This window comes from Festucalex cinctus, chromosome 21 (genome assembly GCF_051991245.1).
Source record: "Festucalex cinctus isolate MCC-2025b chromosome 21, RoL_Fcin_1.0, whole genome shotgun sequence".
Taxonomy (NCBI): Eukaryota; Metazoa; Chordata; class Actinopteri; order Syngnathiformes; family Syngnathidae; genus Festucalex; species Festucalex cinctus.
Window position 1 is genome coordinate 3210180 of NC_135431.1, and position 19620 is coordinate 3229799.

The following is a 19620-nucleotide window of genomic DNA, read 5'->3' on the forward strand; positions in this document are numbered from 1 at the left end:
TCTGGACCTTGAGGGCCAGAATTGGTGAACTCTGAGTAAGACTTTTTTTTGTAATGACCTTGCATAGTAAAGCTTTTTTTTTTTTAAGGCCTTGTTATACATAGTCAAAAAAATATGCTATAGTATTGCATGTTTAATGACCATTTATAGTAAGGCATTTTTTTTTAAACGACCTTGTAATTCAATTATTGCAATTTTTTTTAAATAAAACCACCATGTATAGTAAGGCATTTTTAAAAATACGACCATTTATCGTAAGGCATTTTTAAAAATACGACCATTTATCGTAAGGCATATTATTAAAAAATAAATAAATAAATGACCGTGTATAGTAGGCCTAAGCCAGACAACAAACCCCAAGCCCTCCAAAATGGCAAAACCAAAATGACAAAGAAAGAAAGACCTATGGACCACAAACCTCTCACTGTCCGGTGTTCCTCTGGTGGTAAATCACCTGCCAACAAGAAAAAAACAACACTTTGAAGCAATGAGAAACTTATTTTAAATCAAGCGCTTATTTAGCTGAGAAAACGCGGTCAAGTCGGTCGCCATCTTGCTACGGAGCAAGTGGCCATTTAGTGCAACTGCAACGCCACTCACATTGGGCGCACCTGTCTTCAATTATCTCAACGCCGGAAGTGGTTCGCAAATGAAACCCGAACACCACATTTATTCTCAAATTGTCCACATTAAGCCTCAAAACAAAATGTAATAAAATGTGTTACATCGGTCGACGTCCAGTTGGGCCCCGACGACAGCAGCTTCAAAGTATAACCTGTAAACAAACATTCCCCCGGCACGTGAATGAGACGTAAACTGCGCCCCCTCGCAGTCCCACACATATCGCCCGTAATTCTACACTTTCATAAACTGTTTATCAGCCGCCTGGATTCTTTCATTTCACTCCGTTGTGAGGTGCACATTACTCGACGCTCACGTTCGACATGACACGCGCAGCAAAACGCTCACCTGCGTCCTGCTGAGTCATTCGGACATATTGAGTCACATGATGTGACACTGGACCAAACAGAAGCACTTCCTCATTCCAACTTATATAGCGTTTTTTTTTTTTTGCCGCGCTTCCTGTGTCACGTGACCACGGTCTATACCACTTAAGTCGTTTGCTTTATTGTTGGCAAGCTCTTTTCTATTGGAGAACAGGAGGGTAGAACAGATCAAGTTGTAATACATATTCTTTGTCACAAGAGGGCGCTATCACCTTCCAGGTGTGGCAAAGATACTAACACACTACAGAACTGATTGAACTATAAGTAGAAAAAAAAAGTAGATTGTTATATTTAAGTACAAAAGTTAAAAGTAGTAATAAAAGTAAATAAGATAATAATAAGATAAGGCAGTGCCCTATGTATGAGTTTGACTTAAAGCAGAATTCAATTAAAACAAATATTTTATAGCCTGTTTATCCATTTTACATCACATGAAGAGGAATACTTTAAATCTACTGGTTTACATGTTTGTTTGTTTGTTTTTAAATAACCATGCATTGTAAGGCTTTTCTATTTTTTAAACAACAATGTATATAGTCTTTTTTTTTTAAATAATTAAACGACCATGTATAATAAAGCCCCCCCAATAAAAAAAATAAATAAAATATAATTAGCTGTGCCTTTTGGACTGTTGGATAATACACTTCCTGCAATAAGAATGTCAGATAAGAAAGACAGTTATATGACTTGATAAATTAATGCTGCGGAAATATTTGCTGACAAGTGGGATGTTATTTTATTTTTATTTTTTGCATTACATAAGACGTTCGCAGCGGGAACCGAATGTTGTGGGTTCTTAAAACATGACCCGAGACAAGTGCAGGCCTCTTGTTTGTGTTTCCAGTCTGGACGAGTGTTGCTACAGATGTATGATGACATAATGATCTTCAGGATAAAATAATAACCTTCAAATACGATCATTTCCAGCTTTAATGGCTTCCAAAAGTCACAGGTTCTACACAAAAACATTCCACACCGCGTAAAAGGGTCCACATTCTTGTCAATTTATTGACAGGCAGCATCGAGATGCCCCTCAACCCATTTGGACCAATGGCAACGCATCATGGACGTTTCTTGGGGAGGCGCGCGCTTCCTATTGGTGCGCCGACAGAAAGGGGCGTGGCTATCGAGCTTAGCTTGACCAAAACAAGAGGGCCCGCGAGCATTCGCCGAGGAGTCCCAAGTCGAAAAAAAAAAAAAAAAAAAGCTGCAAGAAAGCCGATGGAGCGACAAACGCGACACTAAACGAAGCCAACAAGCAGGTAGGACTCAACTGAGACCACTTTTTTGTTTTGTTTTTTTAAACTTAACGTCACTCTTGCCGTCATTTTTGGAAGCTTTTTTTTGCCACAACAACCTAACACGTCACATAGTGACGTCAGGAGTCAACTCAATTATATATTTATTTGAAGTGGGTCATGTTGTCGAACTTTTGGACTTATCCTCAAACCAAGCTTGACTATCACAAAAACAAGAATAGAAAACAATCAAAAGAAAGCACCAGGTGCGGCTCCGCTCTAAAACTTGGTCGTCTTGATCCCCTCCAGTCCATTAAATACTTTTGTGTTTTTAATTACATTGCTGTCCAGTTAGATCCAATTTTGTTTTTTTCCATTGTTGTCCAATTTTAGTGGAGAAAAAAAAAATTCGGAGGTTATTGCTTCGAAGCATTAACCTACAAATTTTGTTTTCCCACATGAAAATAAAAAAATAAAAATCTACCAAAAATTGTAAACCATTTCCCCCCGCGCAGGTGATCAAAATTCTACATTTTGAAAATGGTCATGCAGGGATAAAAATATTAAAAATACGGTTGTCAATATTAAGACCCTATGCACACTCATTTTGCAAACATCACGTGTAAAAAAAAAAAAAAAAAAAAAAAAAAAAAAAAAAAAAAAAGTGAAAAGCCGCAGCACAAAATTCATACTCATAATTTTCATGAGAAGAAAAAACTGGGGGGGAAAAAAAACTATGGTGGTAAATATTAATAAGCATGTGATTGGGTAAAAAAAATATGCAAATGAGCAGAGGTTTATGTGAATAATGCAGGACAGGCCCCCCATAAATCCACCACTAGGTGAATCTGTCAATTTGACTCGTGCACAAAATCCACGTTTGCTGTTTGTTTTGGCAGCAAAACCCAAATCAACTTGAATGGGTTACTACTAGTAGTACCAAAAAGAAAAAAAAAATCCAGAGAAAGAAATTTCATCATAATAGTAAATGTAGTGTAGAGTGTAAATAAATACACAGCTGATAGGCTAACGCAGCCGCGTCCAATTTACTTTTTTTGTTGTTGTTGAAGTCATACCAGCTAACAAGCGCTAAACTAACCTGGGGGTGTTAGTTTCTCCAGTCCAATGTCCGAGTTTGCAAACTGCCTTTGTGCTCGGATGGCGTCACAGTGCACGTCGGACAACGCATGGGAACCTCCCACATTAATCTTGCATCATGCACATTGTCATTCAATCTGACAATATTCATCCATTCATCCTCACTCCAATCTGAAAATTCGGACTCGGGATTCATTTTGAATGGACAATTTGCATTGTGCACAGCTGGTCAATGAATTGATGAAACTTTTTAATTGTTTTTTTTTTTTTTTCCACCTTAACGTTGTGGTAGGGCCACTGCTCGGCGCTCTCAGATGGACTCCGAGAGCCAGACCAAGATGTCGTCCCGCCAGCCCCCGGGGGGCCCGTCCTGCGACGCCCCGGCCCACAAAGCAGTCACGGGCGGTCCAGGTAATACGCAGCGCACCCAAAAAAATGTTCTGCTTGCAATTGCTTCTTCAACACACAGAGAAGAAAAACAAACAAACAAACAAACAAAACAAAAAACATGGACTGCAGCACAGTGTTTTTTCAAATATTTTTTTTATGATTAAAGAGGAATTTTAAAATTACATATGTGGATTATAATTGGATAAAAAAGTAAAATAATTATTTTTTAAATATTTTTTTTATAATTGAAGAATTTTACAATTACGTATATGGATTATAATTGGATAAAAAAGTAAAATTATTTTTTTTTTAAATAAATTTTTTTATAATTAAAGAATTTTAAAATTACATATATGTATTATAATTGGATATATATATATATATATATATATATATATATATATATATATATATATATATATATATATATATATATATATATGTATTTATTTTTTTTTATTTTTTTTTTAAATGTTATAAGATAGTAGTAATGGAGCCAACATTTTAGATGCACTTTTTCCATTAATGTTAATATTTAATATTGTATTAGAAACCAAGTGTGTAGCTGCATAAGACTAGCTAAATATTAATAATTAATTGGATGGAGAGACTCTTAAGTCTTAACACAATGGCCTGATTCTTTGACATTTTTTGTCCCTTTTCTTTTATTTCTATGGACCCTATTTGTGTCTGCAATAAAAAAAAAAAAGAATTAATATAGGTTTGATATTATATCATTTTTGGAAATTGTCATATTTCCATATAAATGTAGAAAATCTTAACGGGCTTTTTGTACATTGTGTAAGAAAATCAACAATGTATTTATGATGATGCAGCCACGAGAAAATAGTGACGGAGATGAATGGATCACGGACATTTTTATGATGATAATTTGTTTCATGACGTTGCTCATTAATGAATGATTAGATTGCAACAGCGTGCTTCTTGTTTTTGCCCCCGTGGCCTTTAGTTTCTACTCAGTCAGCACTTGTTAGCGGATCAACTGTCCTGGAATGTTTACTACTACTCACACGCTGCGCTCGCGGCGGATATGAAAAAGTCTACACACCCCACTCTTCGAATGCCAGGTGTTTGTGCTATAAAAACAAAAAACAAAACGAGATCAAGATACCGTAAATCATTTTCGAGCTTTCCCAATCATTGACGTGAGCTTACAAGTCCGTTGGGCGACATCTTAACTTGTGCCTGCTAGGAAAAAGTAAAACCACGAGAAAACAAAACAGGCCAGTCAAGTGGTCGTTAAGCCTGGCCGGCGGCGTTTAAAGTCCAATCGACGTGCATATTTGGCTGCTCGTTCAGGCGTTAAAGCCTCTGACAACACCGAAAATGTTCCCCGCTCAACGAAGCCTCCAGCAAAACAAATAAAAAGTCGCATACAGAGAAATATTCGTCACAATTACGGCCGTCAACCTGTCATGAATCCAGTCGTTTTGCAACTGATGATTATGTCGATTAATATGTTAAAATGTATTACAAAACCATATTTTCCCCAATTACCAATTTTGATTGTTATGTGATGAAAAAACAAACAATTGCACAATCTCACGAGAGGGAAGTTTTGATGTTGTCAAGTCAGCAACCTTTTTGAAAGTGATTGTTGCATGTTTGTTTTCCACTGTAAAAGTTTGCAAATGTCTTGTTTTGATTAAACACAAAAGATTTTGGTTTGTTTTCATGAAGGGCTACAAAGATCAATAACTTTTGCGAGGCTGCAATCAGGCAATTTGGACAATTTTTAGTTGAGTTCGCCCGATATGTACACACCAATGCAAGCCGTTGAAGTCACAGAGCGGCCATCTTGTTACTCTCACCTCGTGAGCAGGCTACTGTATAAGTGTAAATGTATTGGATCGTATGCCGAGAATCATTTCTTGGGAGGAGCAACATGGCGGTTTCGTGACTTCAACAGTCTTGGCCTATCGATTATCCAGTGATGATATATAGATCAGTGCTCCAACACTACTTACAAGTGCATCATTTTTGCTCGCGCAGGCTGCAGCTGGCTGGTGGCGGCGTCGGCGTCGGTGGCGTCGCTGAGCGGCCTGATGCTGGGCTACGAGATGGGCCTGACGTCGGGCGCGCTGCTGCAGCTGCGCGCCGCCCTCTCGCTGTCGTGCCGGCAGCAGGAGCTGCTGGTCAGCTCGCCGCTGCTGGGCGCGCTGCTCGTCTGCCTGGCCGGCGGCCCCGTCCTGGACCGCTACGGCCGCCGGCGCTCGCTGCTGCTGAGCGCCGCCCTGGTGGTGGGCGGCACGGCGCCGCTCGTGCTCGCCGCCTCGCTGCCGGCGCTGGCCTGCGGCCGCGCCGTGGTGGGCATGGGCACGGCGCTGTCGGGCACGGCGGCGTGCCTGTACATCGCCGAGATCGCGCCGCCGGAACGGCGCGGACTGCTGGTGACGCTGTACGAGCTGATGCTGGTGCTGGGGGTCATGCTGGGCTTCGGGTGCGGCTGCGCCTTCGCCGACGCGCCCCGCGGCTGGGTCTACACCTTCGGGCTGGTCATCCCGCCGGCGCTGCTCCAGATGGTGGCGCTGGCCTTCCTCCCGCCCAGTCCCAGGTTCCTGGTGGCGCGGGGTCAGCCCGAGCGGGCCCGGGAGGTCCTGGCGCGCTTGCGGGGCGGGGCCAAAGAACAGGCGGACGCGGAGCTGCGCGACATCCAAATGGCGCTGAAGGAGGAGGCGGAGCACGGCTTCCTGGAGCTCTTCGGCGGCAAGTCCAACCTGCGGCGGCGTCTGCTGACGGGCGCAGCGCTGGTGTTCCTGCAGCAGGCCACGGGCCAGCCCAGCGTCCTGACGTACGCGTCGGCGCTGCTGCGCGGCGTGGGCTTCCGCAGCGACGCCGCCGCCACGCTGGCGTCCACCGGCCTGGGCGCCGTCAAGGTGGCGGGCGCCGTCCCGGCCGTGCTGCTGGTGGACCGGGTGGGGCCCAAGAGCTTGCTGTGCGTGGGCTCGGCCGCCATGGGCGTGTCGCTGGCCGCGCTGGGCGCGCTCACGCTGCACGGGCGCACGCAGCTGAGCAGCCTGTGCGTCAGCCGTCCGCCGGACAACCGCACCGACGATGGAGACGTCTCCGGGGGCAACCGCACGCAACTGTTTCCCAGCGGCGCCCCCGCCTGGCGGGCTGCTGGCGGCGACGGGTCGGTGCAAAGCGGGCCCGTGGACGGCAGCGAGGCGTCGTCGCTCAAGTGGGCGTCGCTCGTCAGCTTGCTGGTGTTTGTGGCCGGATTCTCCGTCGGACTGGGGCCAAGTGAGTAGCGGCCGTTGGCACGTGCAGGAAGACTGGGAGAGAAATAATCAGTTGTCAGCATAAACAACAACAAAATAATAATAAAATACAAAAATAAATACAAATAAAACTGAATACTTCCTAAAACGTGCTTTATTTAAAGCAAAACTAACTGAAACTAATCGCTACATTTATGAAGCTAACTATTATTATAGTGAAGATGAATCGATTAATTTCGTCCATGAACTTTGGATGTTGATTTGAAATTTAGTATTACTGTTTGGTTATATAAAAAAGGAAACAGTTTTTTGTTTATTATGCAATACTTGATGACCTTTTTTTTTAATTTATTTTTTTTTTTTATCTTGCACTACATACGGGCCATATTAAAATAAATTTAATGAATTATAAATTAAATTTAAATAAAATTAAAAAAAGTACAAAGCATTTTTGAAAAATAAGCCTAAATCAAAACATAAAAAGAAAAACAAACCCTCTCTAAAAACAAAATAAATTAAAAAACCAAACGTCAAAATTCGAAAAAAAGGTGGCCAGGGCATAATAAACAAACATTTGCTTGTCTTGCATTCAACATAAACGGCATATTAAAATTAATTAGACATTAAATTTAATTAAATTTAAAAAAAAAGCTCAAAAGCATTTTTGTAAAATAAAAAGTCTAAATCCAAAAATAAATAAAAAAGAACAAACTCTTGCGCTCAACATACACTCCATATTAAAATGAATTAAAATTAATTACAATTTTAATTTAATTATATAAATAAAATAAAATACATTTTTGAAAAATAAAGTCTAAATAAAAAAATAAAATAAAACCTCTCTAAAACTAATTGGATTAAAAACCAAAAGTCGAAATGAGAAAAAAAAAAAAAGTCACCAAGTATTGCATAATAAACTAAAATTTGTTTGTATCGCACTCAACATAGTGGAAAATCAAGTGGAAAATCATTTTTGAAAAATAGTTCAAACCATATTTGAAATTGTGGAGGAAACGCACTTCTTGCATCCAGCTAAAGACGTCAAACGCTTCATGATGTAGCATTTTAGAGCGCCTCATTGTCAACCATGAGTGTGCGTACATCATGAAGAGAATGTGCAAGAGTGCCTTTTGTCTTTTTTTTTTTTTTTTTTTTTGTAAGTCATTCCACCCCCAAGCTGTGACTCTCGGACCCCGTTTGAGCACCGCTGATAAGTTATTTGTTGTCGTGTGCTGCCTGAGAGGGACAAAGTGCACGCGCTATCAACAAGCAAGCATGTCCGATAATCAAGTGCTGCTATTAACGTTGACTTCACATGCGTTTGCGTGTGCGTCTGACTTGCCAGTGGTGTACGTGGTCCTCAGCGAGATCTTCCCGATGGGCGTGCGAGGGCGAGCCGTGTCGGTGGTGTCGGCCGTCAACTGGGCCACCAACCTGCTCGTCTCCATGACCTTCCTCACCATGACCGGTGCGTGCTCACCTGGAAATCTCCACGCTCACATCATCATCATCATCATCATGCAGTTCAATAGTTATATTATGGAAAATACTTTGGTTGCAGAGAATATTATTGTTGTTATATTATTATGTAAAAGCCAAGTTGGTATGTTATTAATTACGAGGAACAAGTACAATAACAAATAACCTAATAGTATACTTATATAGTATACTAATATTTTGATATCGCATTGAACATAAAGGGGTAGAAATATAAAAGTTCATACTTCTTCCTACTTTTTGTATTTCTCACTTACTACCTAAGACTGGGTTGATTGCTGTCTTACTTTATTTTATTTATTTTTCGTATATTTTTTTTTATTTTATTTTATTTTTTTTGCAATTTACAAATCTTGGCTTCACAATTTTGATTTTATTTAAAAAAAAAAAAAATTTAATGCATAAAAATCCAAATCAAATTAAAATCAAAATAATTGGAACTTAACAAATACACACACAAAAAATTAGAAACATGTTACTGATGTATTGGGTTCGATTAGGGGTGTCATACGATTAAGATTTTTAATCATAATCGTATGCCTTCAATAGTTAACTTACCATTAATTGCAAATTTTACATCTGTTCTAAATGTCTAATAAAATATTTTTTCCATAAATTTTCATCCGCATGTGAGCATGAAAGTGGAGAAAAATGTTAAACAAAAATATGGCTGCATCTTTTAGCCATTGATACAATTTCCATAATAATTGAGTTCAAATAAAAAAAATTACTGTAAAAAAAATGTGTGATATTGATTTGAGGTCATTTTTCTGCCACTAGATGGCATAATTGCATTTGTAAGACGGTGACAGCTCAGTCCTTTAACATGAACTTGTGAAATTCTGCACATTTTAAAAATTGTAAAATACATCTTGCTTACAAATTTATTACTGCTAAATTTTGAGGTGGATGTGTCTGCTTGCGTTGCGATTGGAATTCCCCAAGCACAGACTTTACAAGTAAGGCGTGGTCATTAATCTCGCGTGAAAAAACAAACAAAAACAAAAAAACATGGTGGTGTTAAATTAAAGGAACCTTAACACATTAATTTTGACAACCCTAGTTACAAAGTTTGATGTGTTGCCATGCTACACAACAACAATAAGAAACAAGCTTTGCTAGCTTGGGCAAGTACAAAATGTTCTTTCCATACATCTGTCAAATTAGGTTGTGCAGCTGCTCCTTAATTAACCACATTTTCTGTTTACATGCCTCAGGCCAGCATAACACTCGTAAATTTTTTCTTTTTAGAGAAGATTGGCGTTCCGAACATGATGTTCCTGTACGCCGCCATGAGTTTCGTCCTGCTGGTGTTCATCATCCTGTACGTGCCCGACACAAGAGGACGCACGCTGGAGGAAATCTCCAAAGAATTGGCCAAAAAGTGAGTCGCTGCCCGAGTCCGACCTGTCGCACGACCTCATCTTTTTTTTTTTTTCCCCCTCTCATTTTATCCAGGAAGCACTTTGAATTCAGCCTGTGCACGAAAAATCCGCAGAGGAGCGGAATGTCCAGGGAGATGCCGGCAAACATCCTGTGACCGACCAACCGACCGCCGGCACCCGTCAAATGAACGTTCAACTCACTCCAAAAAAAAAAAGTGGATGAAGTCATTCACCAGTTCAAAGCCGAGATCCTCAAATTGCTGGCAGCTGCTTTAGAAATGCTCTCATTTCAGGTGGGGGGGGGGGGGAAATCTTTTGTCACAATTTCAATTTTTTTCTAGGTTCAGTTTTTATTTATGTGCAATGTATTTTTGAGTAATTTTATTGTTCATTTTTTTAGATCTAGGCAGTGTTAATGATCAAATGACATGTCGCAGTATATAATGAAATAATCTACTTTTTAGGATGGAAAAAAAAAATCATTTTTGATCAACATGTAGACTACATGACTGCATTTTTATGTTGTCTGTTTTTTTTTTTTTTTTTACACACCTGGTGTAAAACATATGTGCTCATCTCGAAACACTGCCATCTACAGGAATGCGAGTCATTGCAGTGGTTTAAAAATGTGAATTTTGCAGGCATGCTTACCCATTGAAAAGCGGACTTGGTGTTTATATTCGTCAATCCCTGTTGATTCATTTAAACACCCGTTTTGGGTATTCGGCCTCGATTCAATTTCTATCTAATCTAAATGTTTGCATTGTCTCAAACACACAAACGGCTGCTTTATTTATGACATCTTTATTTTTCTATAAAATACAAAAAGAGTCGCACGGTGGGGAAAAAAAAACAAAACATGTCGAGAACGTCACACTCGATCCGCGTTCAAACGGATTGTACAACATTGACCAGATTTAAGATGAATGTGTGTAAAACGAGTGTATTTGCATGAGCATAAATATTAAAAGAAGGTCATCTCACGTGTCAGCGCCACCTGAACGGGAACGGAGCTTATATTTGCACTTTGTCGCCGTTCAAACCTTCTCAACCTGCACAAAGACATCGTCAAAAGTTACCCCATACACATTCAGGAGTAACAATAATACAAAATATTATTTACAATTTTATAGCGAGTGTGAGGAGATGTACAAGCGTTTAGTGTGTGTCACTGTTGTCAAGTTGAACATGAGAGATGAAGAGAGGTTTGTAGTTTTCCGTGGACGGAGAAAATTGTCGAGTCCCGGTTGCTAGTTCCGATGCGACGCCACCAGTTTTCCAACACAGTTTTTTGTTTTGTTTTTAAAATTCTAAAAGATCCACAAGAAAGCGTCCGTCCCCGTGTGGGAAATCCAAGAGAAGCAAGCGAAGCGCTCCTCACTTGCACAGCGGCTTCTTGCACTCAAAGAGGAGCGGGTACACCTGCTCCACGGCCGTGGCCACGTTCTGCACGTTTGGTCCTGCCGGGGTCACGGGGGTCACCGTGAGAAAGAGCAACAAATCAGCAACCAGAGGGTGGCAGCTTGGGACGCCATCTTTCCCATGCCCGAATTGCCCCCCCCCCCCCCCCCACCCCGTGATGATTTGAAAGGAAAATCTCATCTCCATACTCGCGGGCGTCTTGTGGCCCGCTCAGGTGTGTTGGACGACGGTGTGTGTTACCTGTGACTGTGAGGCTGCCGGTGGAGAAGACCTGGATGGTGGCCTTGATGGTTTTGATCCTGTAGGTGGCGGCGGGGTGGAGCTCGGGCTCATAACTGATACAAACGCAAACATTTTTGCACTCATTTTCAAAGTCGTCCGGGCAGCAGTTTGACAACATTTGCTTGCATTTTCACAATGCACCACAACATCTGCTGGCGAACTTCAACGTCCAACTATTTTATACTTAAGGCACTATATACTTTAGGTATCTTGTTTTTGCTTTTGTTTTTAATTCGTCCAAGGAAATCCACATTATTTTATTCCCTTGAAAACCAATAAATGCTGATTTCCATCAAGTTATCTGCACTAGTTGACAAATGTGTCCTACTAGCAGCTAGCTAGTTAACTAAAACTAGCAAAAAAAAAAAAAAAAACCTAAAACTAAATTTCCACAATTTCATTGACACAATAAAATAAAAATGGAAACGCTTTTTACAAGACGAAAACTAACTAAAACTACATTTTATGTATAATTATAGCAAAAATGTCCTTTTTTGTCTTTTGTAATTTAATGCATGAGCCTTTGGGGACAATTTTAAATGTGATTTTTAGTAGATTTATTTTTATATTATTATTATATTTTTTTTTATATAATAAGGTCGTTTGAAAGTGTGTCACACAGAAGTGATGTCATCTAGCAGCAGCCAATAGAAAAGCACCTTCAGGTGACGTTGCTCCCAGAGTCTATTTTAAATATTGCGAACAAGTCACACATTTTAAAAAATATAATAATAATTAAAACTAATAATGAATCTAACTAAAACTAAGCATTTATTAAATAACTAAAACTAATTTAAAAAAAAACAACTAAGAACAACCCTAATAAAACTAAAACTTAAAACAAAACAAAACAAACAAACCTCAAAACAAAATAAGAACTAACTAAAATGAAAATTCAAAAACTATAATAATCCTGGCTAGTAGTACGACTGCCATCATTATAAGATTCTACCAGTGCTTCGCTATGCACTCATAAAGTGCAGCAATTTTGCTGGTTGCAAAATTCTGCTGAGGTGTCGCCACTAGAGGTCAGACTTGCTCCATAAATTGGAAGAAGCTAGTCGGGCAAAGTGTGATGAAAAGCTCGGCCATGTGCCGCCCACCTACCTGGCGATGGGCCTGTTCTTCTTGGTGAAGTCCACCAGATGGATGGCAAAGGGCATGGAGCACACGGCCAGCACGTTCACCACCTTGAAGGCGGAGAACCTCACCTGAATGCAACACGTGGCAACATCAAATAGCCGCTGCATCAATCTCCACCTTGGGGCTCGGTATTAAAAAAAAATTTAACATTCGATATCGAATCGATTGTCCTTTTCAAGCCTGATATTGCTTCAGAAAACCATCAATCAACTATTTTAATATTCTCTTTTTCTTATTCACATTTTCTTTGTATTTGTTTCGTTGAAATTTACTGTTCACGTGAATTCAAAAGTACTTTCTTACATTTATGAAAGACCTGACATATTGCACTTTAAGATAATTCAGAATGTTTTTAATTATTGCATTAGAATTATAAACTATTTCCACCCCACGCTTGCTGAAATGATTATAACACTTTACTTTCATTATTAATCAACTAAATCATTTAACCAGTTTCAAATTTGTTTGTGGAGTTTTTATCACGTCATTGATATTTAAGAAGAATTGAGTAACTGGTTACGAAAATGGATGGCTATTTCATAATTAATCAATATCTGATTGAAGTGAATCGAATCAAATCACAAACAAAATTTAATAAATCTGAACTCTTGTCGATTGAAATCAAATCTATTGAGGAAATTTACAGCCCTAGTTCGCCTATTGCATATTTGCCTGATAAACATGTTTATGTGTTGAAATGTTTACAATAAATACAATTTTAAAATTAGCTCCAATTAATAAATTACAGCCACCTTATGACAGTTAATTTTATTTCCCAAAAGGCAATAACAGCAATTAAGTAAAAGCTTTTATTTGCCAAAATTGGATCATGATTTAGGAGTTCATATGTGACGAACGCCGATTTGAAGTTATTAATAAGTGACAATTCCCACCTTGAAGCCGATTTTTTGCAGACATCGTGCCAGTCGGCGAGCACCTTGCTTCGCCTCTTCCTCGCTGGAAAACGAAAGAGAGAGGGAAGGGATTAAACAAACTGATCAGCAAAATCATATCGCATAAAATCTGAATTTTATTTGCATGGAGTTCAAAAAGCAGCTTTTTGCTTTCGAATCATTTCGCGTCATTTCTACCTTGTTGCTCCCGTGCAGATAATTTTCCCTGAGGACCAGATGGACGCGGTTATCTTGGGCTTACGAAGCTTCATGAGGACTTTCTGAAACATGCAGTTTTTTTTTTTTTTGTATTTGCAATCATATCACACAAAACACCACAATGAACAAACAGTTGGTTTCTCACAGTAGTGCATACAGTAAAAAAAATAAAATAAAAAAAAATAAAAAAAATCTGTGGACCTAGCAAAGACCCTTGTGGAACGCCAGGCTTGATCTGTTTACGACACAGTTGCATTCCTACAGCATGACACAAATTCCGAAGCAATAAATGTACAATCAAATCAAAACATTACCTCCACCCATATGTCAATGTGGGCGTCGTATTGGCAAACATCCTTACCCCGACCTCCGGCTTGTAGATGACGTTGGTGCCCTCCAGGGCGATGGTACGCAGGTTGAGGTGGCACCTGGTCCTGAACGTGGCCACCACGTTGGTGATGATGATATCCAGTGTGTCATCGTTGCTGGAATCCATGGAGGAAGTATGTGGGTGTGTGCGTGCGCGTTTCACAGAGAGGACCAGACAGGGGCTCGCTCTTCAATCGTCCACCATCGTCACGACGTTAAGCGCCCATCACGTCGGGTCAAGCCTGGAGCAAAGGAAAATAAGACCAATTATGTCAGACAAATTAAAAATACAAGCAGGACCAAATCTGAGTAAAAATCAGCTTTTATAATTGTGAATAAGTAAGAGTCATTATACTTTTTAGACGTAGTTTGTGCAATCAACTGCAGCGTGTACAAAATGGGGATCACTGATTGGCTGTTTAGCTCGAAAATGCAAATCATTCCGAAGACATCCGCTGTACGATGACGTCACCCTAAATTGATGCTGACGCATGCGCGGATTGCGGCGCAAACCGGTGGCAGTTGGGTATATTTTTGTTTTTTTTTTCCCCCCTGTATGTTTTCAGTTTTTATCGGTAATACTTTTTACTATGGTATGCAACTGAATACCCAACGTTAACATATGCTTTTATTTTCCCCTTTAAAAGAGTTTATTTTTCAATTTCCTCCTCACAAATGTACATATCTCCATACCACCATTATCTATCCAACCAGAAAAACTAGTTACAACCTTGCAACTTACCTTGGCATGCATTTGATTGCTATTTTATCTTTAATGAAATCAAATATCCACCTCGCCTTGATGCTGAGTGACTTGCTTACCCCCTTGCAAGCACAACAAGCCGACGTTGTCGTCGCTTTAGTACAAAAGTCGCACGCCTGGCGAATGAAAGCGGCGATCGTGCACATCACAGGTCCACTTGGCCAAAGCGTTTCATCTCCTCAGCTCCCCAACAACAACAACAACAACAACAACAAAAAGCCTGTGTTACACTTGACCCTTGAGCTTTGTGTGGAACTTTCACGGGCTGCCCTCCTCCCTTCGACTACTCACGACAGACACTTTGATGCATAAACGCAATAGTGGAGTTAGGACGAAATTACGCGCGTTTACGCACAAATTGACGTCAAACTGGGGGGACAAGATGCACCGGCTAGCTAGCTTGGGAGGCTAAGCTAGGCTAAAATCGATGCGGGGGTGATACAGTAGCTACCTGGTGGTTGTTATTCGTTGTAAACTCGCCGCGACGCAACACTTCGGATACGAATTCTCGTAAAGTTGTGACTAAAAACTGGGCAGAAACGAATGAATTAAAGCGCCCGAGCGACATGAAGTATGAATGAAAAGTTGTTAGCATCTGGAGCTAGCGGTCGAGCCGCTTTCAGATGCCGCTGAGGATTTTCCATTCCGTGATTCATGTTCGTTACGATATGAAATGTTGCGTTTGAATTCTGTTCGGTACCTCATCCGCGTGTTTAAATCGGGAGCCCCCCCAAAAAACACTTTAGCCAGCTCGTCAACCGGATTGTTTGTTTATTCCCTTCACGCAGGGTGGGAGAGGAAAATACAAATGACTGCGCCACCTAGCAAAACACTTTCCGGATGGATTTTACAAAATAAAAGCAAATTATCGGCCATCGGCAGGACGGCTTCCGGTTGAAACCTACAGAATAATGGTAGTCAATTTATTTGCATGCGACGAAAAGAGTGACAAAGTAAACAAGATCCACAATCGAATACAGTTAAATTAAAAGAATAGAAAATGTTTTGTTCGATACATTCACAAACCTTAAATCATATAGATCATCTTTATATTTAAAGAACACAAACTACATTCGTATGAAGCCCGTTTGTGGACTCGTTTTGATCCTACAGATTTGAAATTGAAAACAAAATTGATTTGAACAAGTGATTAACATCAAGCAATAACGTAACATGATACACAAGCACTATTACAAATTAAAATGAAAGAAATATACATTGATTCTGAAATTAAGAAATTGACGAACAACAAATTTTACAAAAAGGATATGTCTCAAATCCACAATATATTAAAATTAAAATATTAAAACATACAATATTAAAACATTAAAATATTATTTAGCATTTACAAAATATATATCTTTTTTTTAAAGTACTTTTAATGGTGTGTTATTCCTCCTAATAAAATAAAGTGACTTGCACAAACGTTTCACAAATGCCAATTTTACACTTAAGCCGACTCGCCATTGGCAGACAACAAGGTGGCGCGTTTTCCCTTCACGTGTTTACTCTGCGCTTGACGTTTAAAATGTGGTGATTTAACTCCATCTCCGAGTGTGGAGGAACATCTGGTTCTGGAGAGGCTACAAAACCAAAGAGGAGTGCTGAGATACTGTTTACAAGCCAGTGGGAATGTTTGTGCTATCAATGAGAGAATTGGGCCTCATGAATGAGCGCAGTCAAGAGAAATCCATCTTTATAAGTCAATCGCTGCAAGAACATTCAGCAAGTCATTGAGATGTCCCAAGATGTTTGTTACAAAGATTTAGGGCTGGGTGGGATGTTGCTAATTTTTTTCAATTAGGTCATAACACATAGAAAGTAAACACGCACTCGCTTGCAAGATACGTGTGAGAATAAACAAAAAAGTTCACATTTGATACATACTGTATGTCTTTATAGTGCGTATTTTCACAAACTGCAAGTGGGCCTAGAAGGAATCCCTGGAGCGGAGGTTAACTGTGCGCTAATGAATATGCACGACTAAGATGGCTGTCATATTCAAAGATGGTGTGTGCGGGCGGCCAAGACGAAGACGGACGGCGTGTGAGTCAATCCAGCAACGCGCCGGTGCAGCTCTGGGATCTGCCAAGTGTAAACAGAGACGTGGGAACGACCCGGCCTGTTTACATCATCTTAGCGGGAGCGCGAGACCACACCGCACGCACGCGCACAAATTGGAACTTTGCGGATTTAGATACATCTTACCTAGTCAACCGTCGTCCCACCGACCAACTGAGCTTACCTACCTGTTGACTCCCGTACTGTACTGTAAAAGTTTTACCGTACCTACCTATTGCTCAAGCTACCTTCCAATTGACTCGCCCGCCAACCTTCCTGCTTATCAAACAACCAACATTTCACTTCGGGGTGGACTCACTCTTCTTGTCAGCGCTTCAGACATTAAATGTATTAAACATAAACAAGACTACATTTTACAACTTGCCTTAACTCATTTGCACCCAATAACGTATAAATATGTTCTATTTTAAATGTATTAAGTGTCCCAAAGACGTATTTATGCGTTTTTTTATGTTTTTTTTTTTTTTATATACTAGTGCATACAGAAGTCTTCGATGCAGCCTCTCAACTGCAGAGAATGGGTGAAAAAAAAAATGGTAGTAATTACAAAAACGGCCAGCAGGTGGCAGCAGAGTATAAGAGATCAACCAGGACCATGATGAAAACAAGCCGTTTCCCAACAAGCCTAAGCAGATTTGTGAACAGTGGTGAAACAAACCATGCACTTCCAATTTTTTTATTTATATATTTTTTTACTTGTAAAAAAAAAAAAATAGTGACCCCCTCAACCCTCAACCCCCGACCCCCCCCCCCCCCCCCCCCCCCCCCCCCCCCCTCCGGCCTTATACTAACTGCCTACGAGTTGTATATGTCTCACCTGTACGTATACCGTATAGTTTATACAGTAGGTCTGCTCACGAGGTGGGAGGAGCAAGATGGCCGCCCTGTGACTTCAACAGGTCAGTTGTTGAGTTATTTTGAGGGGGCAGTAAAAGTGTACCTTCAGAACACATACACACAAAAAAAAACAATATAAAGTTTCAACCTTTCCCAATCGAGGCATCGAAGCGACAAATGGTGCTAGCGTCATCGCGGCAGATTTACTGCGCTAACATTAACACACCTGCAGAGAACGTCGAGGAGTGTGTCGCCATGTTTAGACTAGCTTTGCAAACGATAACACCGACACATGAGCAATCTCTGGCTTGGCTCCAAAGCGCACAAAAATAACAATTAAAAAGGAATAACGGCGCCTGATGTCGTCCGTCACGCGCGTTGTCATTGGTGCGCGGTTCGCCGGCCATATTTTGAGGGTTTTTTTCTTATTAGTCAGTCGTATCATGGCCACCTGCTCGACATTCATCACGGGAGTGACGTTGATTTCCCTAAATCTTCGCCATCGTTTATTATGAGTTGAGTCTTTTTCCGACACGCCCTCCAAACATCATCACGTTATTTTATTTCTGACCTCATTGGACATGGATTTGATTTGTGCCAATAAGAGTATTTCACTGTTTATCTTTCAGTCCAACAGAAATATTACGCAACAAAGTCGAGATCCCAGAGAATTGTCTCAAAGGGAGGCTTGTATTTTTAATACACTTAAAAAAATAAGACATTTTAATGTTGTGTTATTTTTTTTATCAGATTGATCTAACTCGAACTCAATTTCCGGGTTTTATTTATGTTTTCGGGGACTCTTACCTCAACTGTACGCTTCAAGTAGGTTGTCACAGAGAGAGAAAAAAAAACAAAAAAAAAAAACAAACAAACACTGGTATTTTCTTGTTTAGATTTATTTGTGGGCAACAATACAAAAATCACCGTAAAAATACAAATACTATATATGTGTACATATATATATATATATATATATATATATATAATTATAATATAATAATTAGTGTATTAATTTCTGAGTTAATTTAAAGTTCATCTAACGCCACTAATTTTTATTTTTTTTTACGCACGATTAATGATCACCTATTGTTGTATTTTACAGTTTTAAGAATGTGCAGAATTTAACAAGTTACTTCATGTTAAAGATTAGACAGCTCTTAATACGAAAAGAAAAATGCACGGAGCCGTCACCAACGTCTTACAAGTGCAATTATGCCGTCTAGTGGCACCAAAATGACTCACGCAAATCAATAGAACACTCGTTTTTTCCACAGTCGAGTACATCTTTTTAATTTTAACTCAGTTTTATGAATTATTATGGAATTACTGTATCAATGACTAACAGATGCAGCCATATTTCTATTAGTTTTAAGATTTTTCCACTTTTATTTTAACATCAGCATAAACTTAAAAATACAAAATCTATACATAAAAAAAATATTGAACATTTTATTGTACACTTGGAACAGATATAAAATTAGTGATTAATCGTGAGTTAACTATTGAGGTCAGTTATTTTGAATTTTTTTTTTTTAGAATATATATATATATATATATATATATATATATATATATATATACATATATAGAGCTTCAATGAATAAAAATGTAAAAAGAAACTAAAATAAAAAAAATACATTGTGCCAAGAAAATAACATTATTATTATTATTATTTTAGAATAATTGAATAGATGAAAAAAAAAAGTTGGCAGCCTGGTAGCGCCCAAAACTAAATTTTGGAATGAAGATG

General features: G+C 39.5%; 3 protein-coding genes across 6 annotated transcripts in view; 1 reads left to right on the forward strand and 2 right to left on the reverse strand.

The window, feature by feature from the left end:
- Positions 1–1036, reverse strand: part of tmem63a (transmembrane protein 63A) — a 39362-nt gene extending 38326 nt beyond the window's left edge. The window contains exons 1-3 of the mRNA XM_077510424.1: positions 970–1036; positions 726–775; positions 419–454 (exon numbers count right to left, since the gene is read on the reverse strand). The gene's annotated coding sequence lies outside the window, so the exon portion shown is untranslated. The remainder of the gene's footprint in view (positions 1–418; positions 455–725; positions 776–969) is intronic.
- A 1150-nt stretch (positions 1037–2186) lies between these two features.
- slc2a12 (solute carrier family 2 member 12) lies at positions 2187–10159 on the forward strand. The gene is made up of 6 exons (XM_077510260.1): positions 2187–2269; positions 3636–3754; positions 5747–6997; positions 8321–8443; positions 9724–9856; positions 9931–10159. The coding sequence occupies exons 2-6, from the start codon at positions 3658–3660 to the stop codon at positions 10010–10012; spliced, it is 1686 nt and encodes a 561-aa protein (XP_077366386.1). The 5' UTR covers positions 2187–2269; positions 3636–3657; the 3' UTR covers positions 10013–10159.
- Positions 10160–10645: 486 nt separating this feature from the next.
- tbpl1 (TBP-like 1) overlaps positions 10646–19620 on the reverse strand; it is a 41381-nt gene continuing 32406 nt past the window's right edge. Inside the window, exons 1-7 of one of the 4 annotated variants that reach the window (XM_077510261.1) lie at positions 15649–15804; positions 14178–14427; positions 13796–13878; positions 13598–13661; positions 12669–12772; positions 11520–11614; positions 10646–11317 (exon numbers count right to left, since the gene is read on the reverse strand). In XM_077510261.1, the coding sequence (XP_077366387.1) occupies positions 11235–11317; positions 11520–11614; positions 12669–12772; positions 13598–13661; positions 13796–13878; positions 14178–14312 (564 nt within the window). In that variant the 5' untranslated portion in view covers positions 14313–14427; positions 15649–15804 and the 3' untranslated portion in view covers positions 10646–11234. Of the gene's footprint in view, positions 11318–11519; positions 11615–12668; positions 12773–13597; positions 13662–13795; positions 13879–14177; positions 14428–14927; positions 15618–15648; positions 15805–19620 lie in introns of those variants that run through there. The other 3 variants (XM_077510262.1, XM_077510263.1, XM_077510264.1) reach the window with 3 other exon arrangements.

Excerpts from the sequence above, each read along its gene's own strand:
- slc2a12 (XM_077510260.1), top strand. The coding sequence starts at position 3,658 with ATGGACTCCGAGAGCCAGACCAAGATGTCGTCCCGCCAGCCCCCGGGG. Across the intron at positions 3,755-5,746 it reads AGCAGTCACGGGCGGTCCAG|GCTGCAGCTGGCTGGTGGCG; the intron begins GTAATACGCAGC and ends TTGCTCGCGCAG. Across the intron at positions 9,857-9,930 it reads TCCAAAGAATTGGCCAAAAA|GAAGCACTTTGAATTCAGCC; the intron begins GTGAGTCGCTGC and ends CATTTTATCCAG.